Genomic DNA, 13,326 nt, shown 5'->3' on the forward strand with positions numbered 1-13,326 from the left:
CTTTTTTCCTAACTGAGAAGCCACACTGTTGAGTGGATTACACTAAGACATTCACCTGAGATAGCAAAGGATGTTCTTAATTTGTTCTAATGCAACAGTATCCAGGCAGTAACTGCCCTGCTATCCGTTTCCTTTAGATTTCAAGTGTGTCACTGATGTGATACAGAGCCCTGCACCGAGTGGGTTGGTGTTAGCATAGTGGGTTCACTGTTCCAAAGTACCTACAAAATAGCCTAGAATTCATCACCTCTGTACAGTTTCAGTAAAGACTAACTGCTGAAAGTGGAAGGAGTAGTTGGAATAATGGTATTAGTCCCAGTGCCTAAATCTCTTCAATTTCAAACTTTTTTAAAACTGCCGATTCAAAGGGAAGGGTGAAGTACGGTGTCACTGGCATCAAAACAGCATTTTTTTCTGCCTGTTGTAGTGCAGTTTGCATCCTGTCCTTTTTCTTTCAAACCACATCCCAAATTACAGACCATTTATATATTTTAATCACTTACATTTCAGGACAGCGGTTTAAATTCCTTGTTAACACACAGAAACAAATGAAACAATCAGATCTGATTCTTCACAGCATAGTTTTTGAAGGAAAAATAAAGGAAAGAATAATGTAAAATAACATTACCACACCTTGCAGTTTGTGTCAAGTGGCATAATCTCACTACAGAGAATTATCAGAGATCTTAAGGTGCAGAGCAACAAGTTTTGCACTTCTGATAAGTGAGATCTGGAAAGTCAGTCACCCTAGGTGCTTTTGCATAAAGTGATCTCCTTCTGAGACAGAAAACCAGACTGCTCTTCCCATCACACTACCTCCATCTGCAGCTGAACTCTGCATTAACACCTGCCTTCCAGCCTTCATTATTTCCTTCACAGTTACTCTCTTCACAAAGAGTCCAACATCACCGAGCTCTCATGTCAGTCTTCGGTTCAAACAGCCGCACTTTTTAACTTCTGGGCCCAGGTTTTCTTTTGCTTTTGCTATCTTTTGCAGCAAAACAAATGTACTAGCCCTCATTTAAGTTTGCTATGTAGCCCAGAGACTGCTCTTTTCTACTTTGTATTCTGAAAGACTAGCTAAACACAATGATATCAAACTATAGTCTTGGAGTGATGCTGTTTATAGCAGACTCTGCAGATTTTGTGCCCTAAGCAGACATCTCTGCTCAGTGTGTTTGTGTGGAGCTGACCAACAGTTTGTGCCAGTTTACTATTCTTTTCCTTAGATCCACTTTGTCAAGCCAGATATAAGCTTCCCCAATCAGTGTCTTTTTCATAAACTTCCCTCCATTGGAGACAAGCAGAATCTGGGAAAATAATAACAACAATAAATAGATATCAATATGCATATTAACATACTACAATTGTTAGCAAACATGAAAGATTCAGAAATGTCAAGCTCTGATTCAGTACCCACAGAAAAGAAACATAACCCTTTATATATAGTCACCTTCCCAATAGAAAGCAAGCCTCGTGAAAACTGAACCTTCCCCTCTTCTATTTTATTATCATGGAATGTAGCAACTAGAAGATGACAATCTTGAACTTCAGTAAGCAATTTGTTCACCTGCTGGTTACCAAAGACAAACTCAAGCTCAAGTTTTAAGATACAGGATAAAGCTTCATGAAGGCAAAGTACCAGCTCTTTTTAAGTACGTGGAAGTCAGAGGGTACTCTACATATAGGCTGTAGCTCCAAGCAGACTAGCATGTGAGAAAGTCCAAGGTTCTAGTTTCTGCAAGCAGTAGTTGAACTTAAAATATAGACTTGGTCTGAAATCTCACTCCTGCTATCTCTCTGCTGAGAGCCACTGGTCTTACGGCTTTTGCTTGCCCAGCTGTGGAGAGTGGGCAGTGCCAGGAACACCCTGGCACTTCTGTGAGCTATGCAGGCTTGGGGGCTCAAGATTCTCCAATATGTATCATATAGGCAGAGGTTTTCCAGCTAAGCTTCATGCCATACAAGCAATAGATTTCTCTGAAGGATTCTATAGGTTCATTTTCATGTTTCTGGGAGAAAATGTTTAATAATACATATGATTCAGGGGGTGAGTTATACACATGCAGGTAAATTTTAGACTTTCTTAATTACTGAGTAAGTGAATCAACAAACTCAGTGGTTTTTTGTTCGGTTGTTTTTCTTCTATGAACTTACTAAGTTCTTAAAAAAGAAAAAGAACTCAGGAAAGATTGTATTTCCATGGTAGGATTAGCAGAAGGTTTGTGATAACAACAGTCACTAAGCAGACTTCCAGCAATGAGCAAAGGAGGTAACTGCTAACAGTAGGAGGCTGTCACCCTCTGTGTGAGTCAGCAGGAAAGTAAAATAGGGCATTTTGTTGTTTGGTTTCAAAAGATCTAGGCTAACAGAGGAATTGTAGAACTCAAGGATGAGATACTGGAAAAGACCACATGGCAGTAGACATGTAACAGAACTGCAGAAGAACTAGAATTTCCAGTAGTCAAGAATTTCAACATGTTTTTTCAAAATCTCCATTCTAATTTGGGGAACAAAGTAAGAAATGCAAACTTTACATTACAATGGAAATTTAAAAAAAGGGAAGAAGTTTGCAATAATTTTCCTGGGTAAGTTTCCCAGTTCCCAATTTTGATATCACTTGGCAAGGTATGTACCTGTACAGCTTCAACACCTACATGCCCATTAGTCAACAGATTTGAGGAGGGAGGACCAAATGACTCTAAGGCACTAAGCTGTTTAGGGAACTCCATTCATCAGAAAACCTTGGGGTAAATCAGCATCCTGCCTCCACTGCTGCTGGCTTTCCTGGCCACTTGGTTTGATATTTCCTGAAGAAATGAGCAGCTCAGAAGCTGGCAAGCCAAACCAGAACATCTGTGAAAAACATTCCTTTGGGGTTTTCTGATTACCCTCACAAAGGACATTATGTATTTGTAATTGCAGCTAGCCAGGCAGCCAGGAGCCAGATAAGGAACAAGGCAAAGGAGCCAGGAGCTTAGTGTTTTCCAGAAGAGTCCCAGGTGGGTTGCCAAGGAACAGGGAAATTGGTGAAGCAAGAAAGCAAGCTAGCTGCCAGGGGCTGAGGCAAGTGCTTGTGTGAAACCCATCAAAATGTTTTCTGCAGAATGTTTTCATTCTGACGCATCTACAGTTTTGGGAGAGGAAAAATTCCTGACAAATTTTTCATCACTTCAGTCCTTGACCCTTCTCTCCACTTCTCCCAGGTGGATCCCTAGTATCTGTCCTCTCTAGTTTATCTGTCTCTCAGTCTTGTTTCTTCCCTGCTCCCCTTTAAATTTCAGACTTGTTATCCTGAATGAGCTAGTCTCTGTTTCTAATCCTAAGGGTGTCTTTTCCTTATTTCAAATACTCTTGACCAGAAAATTCTGGCAATTCTTTTCTTCTCCTTTATTTCTGTATATATATATATATATATATATATATACATATATATATATTCTTTCTCAATGACCCAGTGTCCCATTTTTATGACTGATATTCACAACTCTTGCTGCTGATTTTTTGAGTGCAGATCCTTGTCCTAATTTCTGCCTCCAGTTTGTTCTCATCTCTCTTTATAATGTACTTTCTATGATTACTAAGTTTGATCTCATCTTACTCCGTCTTTCTGATCTTATTTCCCCTCTTAATCTTCCAATTCCATTTTTGTTCTATGCATTCTGGTTTTGTTTTTCTCCCACATCTCTTTTGACAATGTCCATTTCTTTTCCCCTAATGCTCATCATTCAAATTATGCATTCAAATCAACAAACTTCATGATTTGTCAGGAACAAACTGTCTGATAAGTATGAAGAGTATATAAAAACAGTTGTACTGAGTCAGATTAAAGATCTTTCCAGGCAAATAATCTGCTTCTGAAAGAATATAGGGTGGTGTATAAGGAAGAATATAAGAACAAGGCAATCATGTAGTGTCACTTTCTCAAAATACCTGTGGACCATTGACTTCCTGACTCACAAGTGGTCTGTTTGCATTTAACAGACTGTGAGGTATTTTCCTCATGAATTTGTGCAATTGTTTTCTCCAATTACTTTTTCTATTAAAATATTTATTACCCACAATATCTTAGGGCAATAAATTTTACAGCTAGAACTACAAATTGCATGAAGAAACACCTTTTGTTTGCTTTAAACTTGTTCCTCTCTACTTTTACAGATTTTGTTCTCTTAAGTCTGGTGTGCAGCCCCAGTACGTATCACAGAGTTTCTAAGGAAATGTTGCCAAGTCTCAGAATGGCTGTTCCTATGGCTACCTCCCTCACCGTCTCCCTCACTAACAACTTGATGGCTTGTTTTTCTGTAGGACTCTGTGAGTTTTTCTTTACTGGTCTACACACCCCTTATGGTTTCCTCATCAAACCACCACTGGAAGCGCATCTTTTACACAGATATTAGCTTTTCAGCTTTGTCAAGACTTTATTAACTACTCTGAATTTTTCTGGGTAATACAACAACTTAAATATTCTTTCATTAAATCTATTGAATCAATAAGGGCATTAGGACACCTTAACACAGGCAAAAGAGTACCTGTTTCAGTTGGCCTTGTTTTGTAAGTGGCATCCATTTTGGCTTTAATTTTAATGATACAACTAATAAGCCTAACACATTGTTCTGATAATCCAGTCTAACTTTAGTCGTCAAAATGTAGCTGGCCGGTTTACATCAGTGTCCTGGTTTTGAATCTTCCAGATTTAAAGGTACACTGAATGAATGCCGGTATGCTCAACAATTCCTCCCACTTACTTTTAAGTTTAGCATGCATATACACCTGGTATTGTCCATACCTATCCACTGACTAAAGGAAGCCTTAATATCTGGCTTATATTAGTTATCTACTCATATGAAAGTAAATTAAAGTAAGTAAAGTGAATCTTCATGATCTAAAAAAGCAAATCTGACCAAATGATCAGATCTAAGTCACTAAAACACAGGAGAGGGACTATTCCTGAATCAGTTCCGCATATCATTTGGTGTGCCACAGGCTGAAAATACTGTCATATCCTTTACGTATGTTTCATTATATTTTTCCTTAATATTTCGATTGGCATAATCAGTAATTTTGCAGTATCTGACATTATGACTACTGTGTCTAATCCTAGTCACCAACAACTTTTAAAGAAGTTGAGGAAATGGAGAGAATGATAAAACCATTAGTTATTTAGGCAACAGGATAGATCAAAGACATTTAATTTACCTAGCCTGGAAAAATAGGGAGGAGAGGTATGATAACAACGTCTCAGTGTGCAAACATTTTTTTATAAAAAGAAAGCAGATCAGTTTTCCTCTGTGCTTTTTGAGGATACATAAGGATAATTTAAGTTAATTTAAAAATATGGTGTATCCAATTTAGATACTACACTAAACATTCTAAATACATAGAAAATATTTTTGGAAGGCATCTGTAACTTTTTTCTTCAGGGGCTTGTAAGAACAGATCAAGCTTAAAACTTTCAGACCCGATCTATAAATACCCTTCCTCTTGCGTGGGACAATGGATTAAACCTTCTTGTAAAGTCTCCTACAGCCCGATATTTCCATTATTATGAAATTGTGTTATTTCCTTTGTAATTTTCTCTTTTAAGCGAACAATTGAGGTAGAATATTAATCTCAAATGCACATAGCACAACATGGACAAAATCCAAAATTAGGTTTTAATAAAATGCAGAATTACCTGAAGAGAATGCCCGGCAGGACTCAAGCTAAATCTAAATGTTTCATTGAATGAAGGCTCTCGGTCATGTCTGCATACCCTGGTTTTCTTCTTAATTACTCTCTTTTGGGTAGTCATATTGACAACATACAGCTTCACATACAGGTCTGGGGAAGAACATTTCAATGAGTTAAATACAGAAGCCCTTAAATAATCATCGTTAATGATTTCAACAGAAGGGAAGCATGACGAATCAGAGCATGGTACTTTACAGAGCCATATTTTGTTCTCATTCACATGATATAGAAATGGAATCACCCCACTCACTCCAAGGGAATTACTTTGTGTTTACAGTGATGACATTAACTGAACAAACGCCTTGATGCCTTTATGTACATATGAAAATATTGCTGTTAACATGCATTTTTAAATTTTAAAAAACTTTTCTCCAAAATACAATTTTTCAGTCCATATCATTGTTCTTTAATAATCTAGAGAATTATAATTTTCATTAAACTTAAAAGAGGATTAATTTTTAACAATCAAAAGTAAATGAAAAAGAGGATTAACTTCTGAGAGTGTAATTTGCTTCTACAAAATATTTTTATTTTCATTAAAAATGCTCATAGGAGAAAAAAGCACTTCAAAAAGAATCTTATAAAATATGTCATTCTGGTTAAGAAGCACATTTTTCTCCATTTTAGTGGTGATGTTAAATGACTTCAGATACATCCTCCCTAATGTTCTCAAAGTATTGTGAAGGTGGTTTCTGTGTGATACCTGGTAGATGATCTGGAGATTTAAATTTGTATGTAATATTCCTGCACTGAAGGATTTCTACTATCAGCTGTTCTCCGTCTGTCTTCATTTCCTTCTTTAATGCAATCTTGATTTCACCCATAACCTGTGTTTTACCTGGAAAAACAGAAAAAGCAACCCTCATTAGTTTAAAAGCAAAGTGAATGAATTAAGGCTTTGGCAAAGTCAGCATTTCATTTCACCTTCTTACGAATATGGAGCAGTATCATTCACACAATTTTAAGGGAAATCCTTACTGTGACCTTTAAAAGTAAATGTGATTTTCCATCTTACATGGCCATGTGGCCAGAAATACAGCCCATTATTCCTACTTTATATGGATTTTTCTCTAAATCAGTCCAGAAATGGAGAGAAAGCACAGAATGAAATACAGCAATTGTCTTTCCTGTTTGTCCTCCCATAAGGTTTTACAGAAGCCAGGCAAAGTAGAACAGAGAACTACATCTTTTAAATGAGTATGGTGGCTTAAGCAGAGTCCATGCCCTCAGGACAGAGCTGTCTATAATAGCATCATGTCATAACAAAGGTTGTGCTTCTATATGTATTATCCTGTTAGTGTAAAATACTATTTCACCTTCCTCTTCTCTTTAGATGTTGGTTATAAATAAACCAAACCATAAATCCTCTGGAAGTCTTTATTACCTAGTTTCTGGTGCCAGCAGGCTGAGGTTTTAATGCATTACCAGGAAATTCTAGAAGCTGGTGCCAAGATATTGTAAGGAACAAAGCAATTCTGCAGAAATAAACAATTATGACACATCTGGAGAAGCTTCTTTCTTAAAGAGTAGAAAGTTACCAAGTGACATTGAGAGATTACTTACTTGCATTACAAATGTATAACCAAATTTGAATAATCCTCACTAAAAATTCCATCTGTTGCTTCACAGATGTTCATGTGCAATCCCACATTCTCCTTTTTTTCCTACTCTAAAATATATTTTGGGATCGTGAATAAAAAAATTAATAACAAATAATCACAGCTACAGTTTGTGGAGCTGACTCTTTAACTGGAAAAAGAGATATGCTGATGATGAGAAGTGTTAATAATGAACTATCTATGAGCTGTTGAGAGAGGCCACAGTGGACTAAGCTGGACAGGAATGTTCTTTGTGATAAAATTTTTCAGGGTGTCAGGGAATTGGATGACCCTGAGGATTGCATTGGTAGAAATAACTTAAAATACAGTTCCAAGTCACAATTTTTGCATTCTTACATAAGTTTAGAAAACTTTAATTGTAACTTGTGTGTAAATGGAACTGATTGTGGGTATTTTGGTAGACTGGATGATGATAAACAAATGCTAAAATGCAACTCTGAAAAAAGTAAATTCAGTGAAAAGGCATCACATATCTTTCTAGGAAAGTAATAATATGGCTTTCTAAAATGCTGGAAAATAATTTTTAACTTTGATATTAATGTCTGCTTCAATAAAGATGAATGCTAGATTAAACAAGTGCAAACCAGGATTATCACAGTGGCAAAGAACCATACAGTAAAGAACTATAATGATTACTTTCTAACAGAGCCTAGGAAAGAATGAGTGGAAAAGGATGAAATTGTTTTCTGCAAGCAAAGGATAAAGTAAATATTGAAAAGGATAAGAAACACTTAAGCTGAATTTGTGTAATATTTTACCTGTCACATATATATCAAACACAGACTTACTGAGGGGGAATGTGGGCATGCACAGCCACATTGTGCTCACTTTAAGAACACGTTTACAGTAACTAATTACTTATTTTAAAATATGGCTATGATTAAATATATCAGTGATTTTTTTACATGACAATACACCTCTTTTTAGGGACCAGATTTGTTAAACAACTATTAACAATTAAAAGGCGATAGTCAATTAACTAAATTGGTGCAAGGTATTTCAGAAGTCAAGGGGTTTAAATCTGCCACGGTGATGGCAACATGAACTGTCCCTCTTGTAGAACTGTCACAATCCATGCTATGAAAGGTTAATTAGTTCTGCTACTAGTCTTAAGTGACTCTGCTTAAATCACAGGATGTGTCATCTGCACTGCTGTTGTCAACATCCGCTGTTAATTATGGATTGTGCTCCTATTCCTTTTTTGATCAGATGTCTGTTGTCAAGCAAAATTACCCAAGACAGCAGTAAATAGTTGTCTCCATCAGTTTGTGTTATCAAGGATGATTCAGCAATGCATATAAATGAGCAAGGAAATCTCACTGGACAATGGCAGAAATTTAATTCAGTTCAATTGTCTAAATGTAAATTTCTGAGATAATTTACACATTTATTGACTATGAGATAGATTGACTGTCTATTCGCATACTCCAGTGTGAGCATGTTAAAGCTGGAAATTTAAATATGAGATGCCTCAATGCTGCTACCTGATGAGCAACACAAGACTAATTTTTTGAATGGATGCCAGATGGACAAAAAACAAAATTGAGGAAATATATAAACTGACATTTGTTTCATGGTTGTGTATAAGTTAGTAAGAGCTCCTTCTGTTCCAGAAGAGTGAGCAAGGGCAGTAGAATTTAAAATAAAATTCAAAAACCAGAAGAATTCAAAACAGGGGGATATTGAAAATAATTTCTCATTTTTATTTTATTTTTTTTTTTTTCTAACAGAATCATTGTTTGCAAAATAGGTAAGCAATTATCTTCTGGAGCTTCAAGACTCATATATTTTATGGTCAAGGATTTTCCTTCTGAGCAGTTTCCAAATGGGTCTGGCCTACCAAGTGTTGCGATGATAATTGGAGGTTGTATTGGTGGGGATTTGGTTGGTTTGGGGTTTGTTTTTTAATTCCTTAAGGTACAGATCATCCTCCTACTGCTCAATAAAAAAAATCAGATGCTGGAAAAAATTAGCCGCAGAAACCAAATAAAATCACCAACCGAACAAAAAGCAACTGCAACAACAACAAAATCACCAGGACTTTGTCACCGAAAGGAAGGGGCTGGCTGGAATGTGAAGCTCAATGGCAGCTTTGGCTGCAGTGACCCTTAGGGCAGCTAGGGCGGCTTGCAGTAAGCTCACTACTCTGGACTTCAGGAGAGCAGACTTTGGCTTCTTCAGGGATCTGCTTGGCAGATTATCATGGGATAAAGCCCTGGCGGGAAGAGGAGCCCAAGAAAGCTGGGTAATATTAATGGAATGCCTCCTTCAGTGTTGGTGATGCTGGGCTGCATCACAAGAAGAGCGCTCAGGAAATTCTCCCCCTGTATTCTGCTCTTGTGATATCCCACCTAGCAGACTGCATTCAGCTCTGGGACTCCCAATGTAAGAAGGACGTGGACCTGTTAAAGTAAGTCCAGAGGAGGTCCAGGTAGATGATCAGAGGGCTGGAGCATCTCTCCTATGCAGCCAGCCTGAGAGAGTTGGGGGTTGTACAGCCTGAAGAAGAGAGGGCTCCATGGGGATCTTAGAGCACCTTCCAATACCTAAAAGGGGCCTACAAGAGTGCTGGAAAGGGATCTTTTACAAGGCCATGACTGTGAGAATGGCTTTAGACTGAAAGAGGTTAGATTTAGGTTAGATTCTAGGAAAAAGTTCTTTACTGCAAGGGTGGTGAGGGGCTGGCACAGGGTGCCCAGAGAAGCTGTGGTTGCCCCATCCCCGGCAGTGTTCAAGGCTGGGTTGGACGAGGCTTTAAGCAACCTGCTCTAGTGGAAGGTGTCCCTGCCCATGGCAAGAGGTTGGAACTAAATGATCTTTAAGGTCCTTTCCAACCCAAACCATCCTATGAGTCTATGACTATAAAAGAGGAAGGAACATAGAGCCATGATTTTCTTTATCAGGATTTCTCCTCCTATTTTTGCTTTTGTGTGTGTTCAGAGGGACGGCTGTATTTAAAGAAGAATATACACTTCTTCAGAGTTTATTTCTACACTTTCTGATTATGAGTACTCATATTATTTCTGTACCTCTGAACACAGCCATCCCCGAGAACAATCACAAGTTAACCTACTGTTGGTGAAGAATAAGGCTTGCTCTGATGCTGCATGCAAACCCCCTTTAAAGAAGACCAGACACATCCCACATCCACACTGCTTTCTCATTAGGCCTATGTCTTCTGACCCCCATCTTGTTGTCTCATGGCAAGAACACAGAGGTGTTTGGGGTTTCTTTTTTTTTGTGATATTTTAGTGCAACAAACCTGAGAAAATAAGAATTGTCCTTCTGTACCATGATGATGTTGGTATATAGAAAACATGATGCTGCCCTCGGGGATAGCAAGGGAGAATGTTGGAGTATTTGGCGATGCAGGGCTAGCTGTGTTGTTGCTGACCATCTGTATAGAGCACAGGGAAACAAACTTGCCCTCTGTGCTGTTGGGAGATGAGCAGACTCTCTCCAGAATCTACGTTTTTCTGCTCAGAAAGAGCATATCTGTGTTAGGAATTCCCAGGAGAAAAATAAACAATTCAGTATGGAAGTCAACCAAAGAGAGAAACTATGTGACAGTGCAAATGCCAGTCATGAGACTACATGGTGCAACTCTGTAAAATGTTCTCTTGAAGGAGGTTTGCGAATAAAGAATCTTCACAGCTTTTTGCATTAGGAGCTTCTGGTGTTTCATACTTTCTGGTATTTTGTATTTTGCGTGAGTGTTCCCCACAGACAAACTGAAGTGAATGAAATCTGCCACACAATTTGTCTTAAAAGCATTTCTGAGTATAACACGAAGTATTGTTTCTTCTGAATGTTACAGCTATAATTCTGAGAGTAGCAAGCCTCAGAATTTCTGTAATCCTTCAGTCTGAGATGAAGAGATGAGTAATGATTACTATGGTGTCATTATAAGCATATGATGAAAAATACAGATGTCTTCTGTTAGAACTAATTTCATTTCCTTAGGTCTTTATCTGTTTTGATAACTTGCAAGATTAAATTAATGAACTTCTGAGAACTCAATGCAGTGTTTATTGAAAGAAAGCAGGCATTTCTTTGACGTATTTTACTACCATTTTTCTCATAGATGTCTATTGACCTGAACTTGGTGCAGCTACATTTATCTCTTTAGACAACTGAAATGCTCCCTATGTTCCCTACGGATTTATTTAATAAACTAAATGTTGTATTCAGCTATATTGGGACATGTTTGCAATATTTAGAAAATTAGAATATGTAGTAGAATGTCAAAAAAAGTCTAAGGAATCCAAGGTGGGTCCTTGTGAAATTCATTCAAAAAAAAGCAAAAATTAAAGAAAGCTTTAAAATATGGGACATGATTAAAGAGAACCTAAAACCATGGGTTCTGTTCTGAGATTCCTGTCCTTTAGTAGCTATCTGTGATCTTAGACTTCATCTCTGTGCCTAATCTCAGAGGCAGAGATAATAACTTCCACTTCTCTAACTTGAAATTGTTTGGATTTAGTAACTGGGATTGCATATACTGTAAAGAGAGAGATCTTCATCATGTAGGCATAAACAGGGCTTTGGTGTGTGATCCCTAAAAAACACAAAGAAAACACAAAGTCTTAGAAAAGCTGATGAGGACTCATGTCACTGTTATGTCTCCCTTCACCCTAATCCATAATGTTCGTACAGTTAGAATTTTCTGTCTAACAGTGTTGTTGTAGCAAGAAATATGTTTCTGCTGGATCCCTTTAATGCTATTTTGAGAATGAGAAGTCCATCCTCCAGCAGACAGCTTCAGGAAAACAAGACAGCATCACCATCTTGCAATAAATAATTCAGTATTATTGCAAGTACTAACCATTTATTATTTACATTTCAGTATTAAACAACTCCAACTGAAGGTAAAGCAAAAGGGTATTCAATACCGTTTTAAAATTTAATATACCAAGAATTGAAAACAGCCAAAACCTTCCAATCTTTTCTAAGCAAAACATCTTTACTTTACTGGACCAGCTGTTTGTACTCATAATGCCTTTCATCCTCGTGTCGGGACATGAGCTGCTGGCAAAGCAGTTGTAAAATAATGATGGATGAGATTTATACACAATGCTTTCTAATGTTTACAGGCTCCAGCCTTTTCTGTCTTTTTGAGTTTTTTTCTTTACCATTTTCTTGTCTTTCACCTTTGTCCCATGGTTTGTTTTTTTTTTTTTTTTCTCCTTGAAAACTGCCACAATTTTCTCTGTAAGCTGATTTTATCTTTTTGTTCCCTACTGTAAGAAAAATCAGACATCTAATACAGTCTTAACAACTACCTCCTCCTGTCTCACAGTGCTTTAAAGAGATGTTTGGCTTACTGGCATTGGACTATTTCAATAAATATGTTCTCTGGCTCCACAGAGATGAGATTGAATACATGCAGCATCTGAAATTTGTTGTTCCTCTTGCAAGTGGATACCCAGTCTGCCCTGCACGGTGCTATCAACCATGCATGGAACAAACTAATGCTCTGAGTAAGGCTGTCTTTGTTTTTCTCCTGCTCTGAAGAGGAGCTGCAGCTGCTGAGGGTCCCTGATAAGTGTCCAGAGCGTTCTCTAATCTGCCTATGAGAAGGCTAGGTGCTGTTACACATGAAGGAATCAGGTGCTATTACGATCTATTCCCTCCCTTACCTGATGTATGTAGGAATATGGTGTGCAGGCAGTCATGCTCCTCTGAGGTGGCAAAGAATATAAATTCAACTTCTGACAAATAGGTTACCTCTGGGATACAGGGATGCTCTGCAATGGGAGCAGGCATGGACCAAGGGAACTGCTTTTTTTCCCCCTTCTTTCTCCTTACCCTGGAGATGTGAACTGCAGTGAATAGACTGTATATTCTGAGATTAACAAAGACCAAGGTCTTTCATTAATATCTCCCTGCCTCCTCTGATGTGATATGCATGCAATCATGTAATGAAGGAGAAGAGCAGAATTAAGGAACTTTGCTCACAGCAAACACAATTTACAAT

At 37.7% G+C, this 13,326-nt stretch overlaps 1 protein-coding gene across 1 annotated transcript in view; it reads right to left on the minus strand.

Moving 5' to 3' along the window:
• Positions 1-1,114: 1,114 nt before the first annotated feature.
• PCLO (piccolo presynaptic cytomatrix protein) overlaps positions 1,115-13,326 on the minus strand; it is a 359,578-nt gene continuing 347,366 nt past the window's right edge. The window contains exons 25-27 of the mRNA XM_065667248.1: positions 6,434-6,568; positions 5,675-5,820; positions 1,115-1,310 (exon numbers count right to left, since the gene is read on the minus strand). Coding sequence (XP_065523320.1) covers positions 1,170-1,310; positions 5,675-5,820; positions 6,434-6,568 — 422 coding nt within the window. The 3' untranslated portion in view covers positions 1,115-1,169. The remainder of the gene's footprint in view (positions 1,311-5,674; positions 5,821-6,433; positions 6,569-13,326) is intronic.

The sequence above is a fragment of the Lathamus discolor genome, chromosome 1, assembly GCF_037157495.1.
Source record: "Lathamus discolor isolate bLatDis1 chromosome 1, bLatDis1.hap1, whole genome shotgun sequence".
Lineage (NCBI taxonomy): Eukaryota > Metazoa > Chordata > Aves > Psittaciformes > Psittacidae > Lathamus > Lathamus discolor.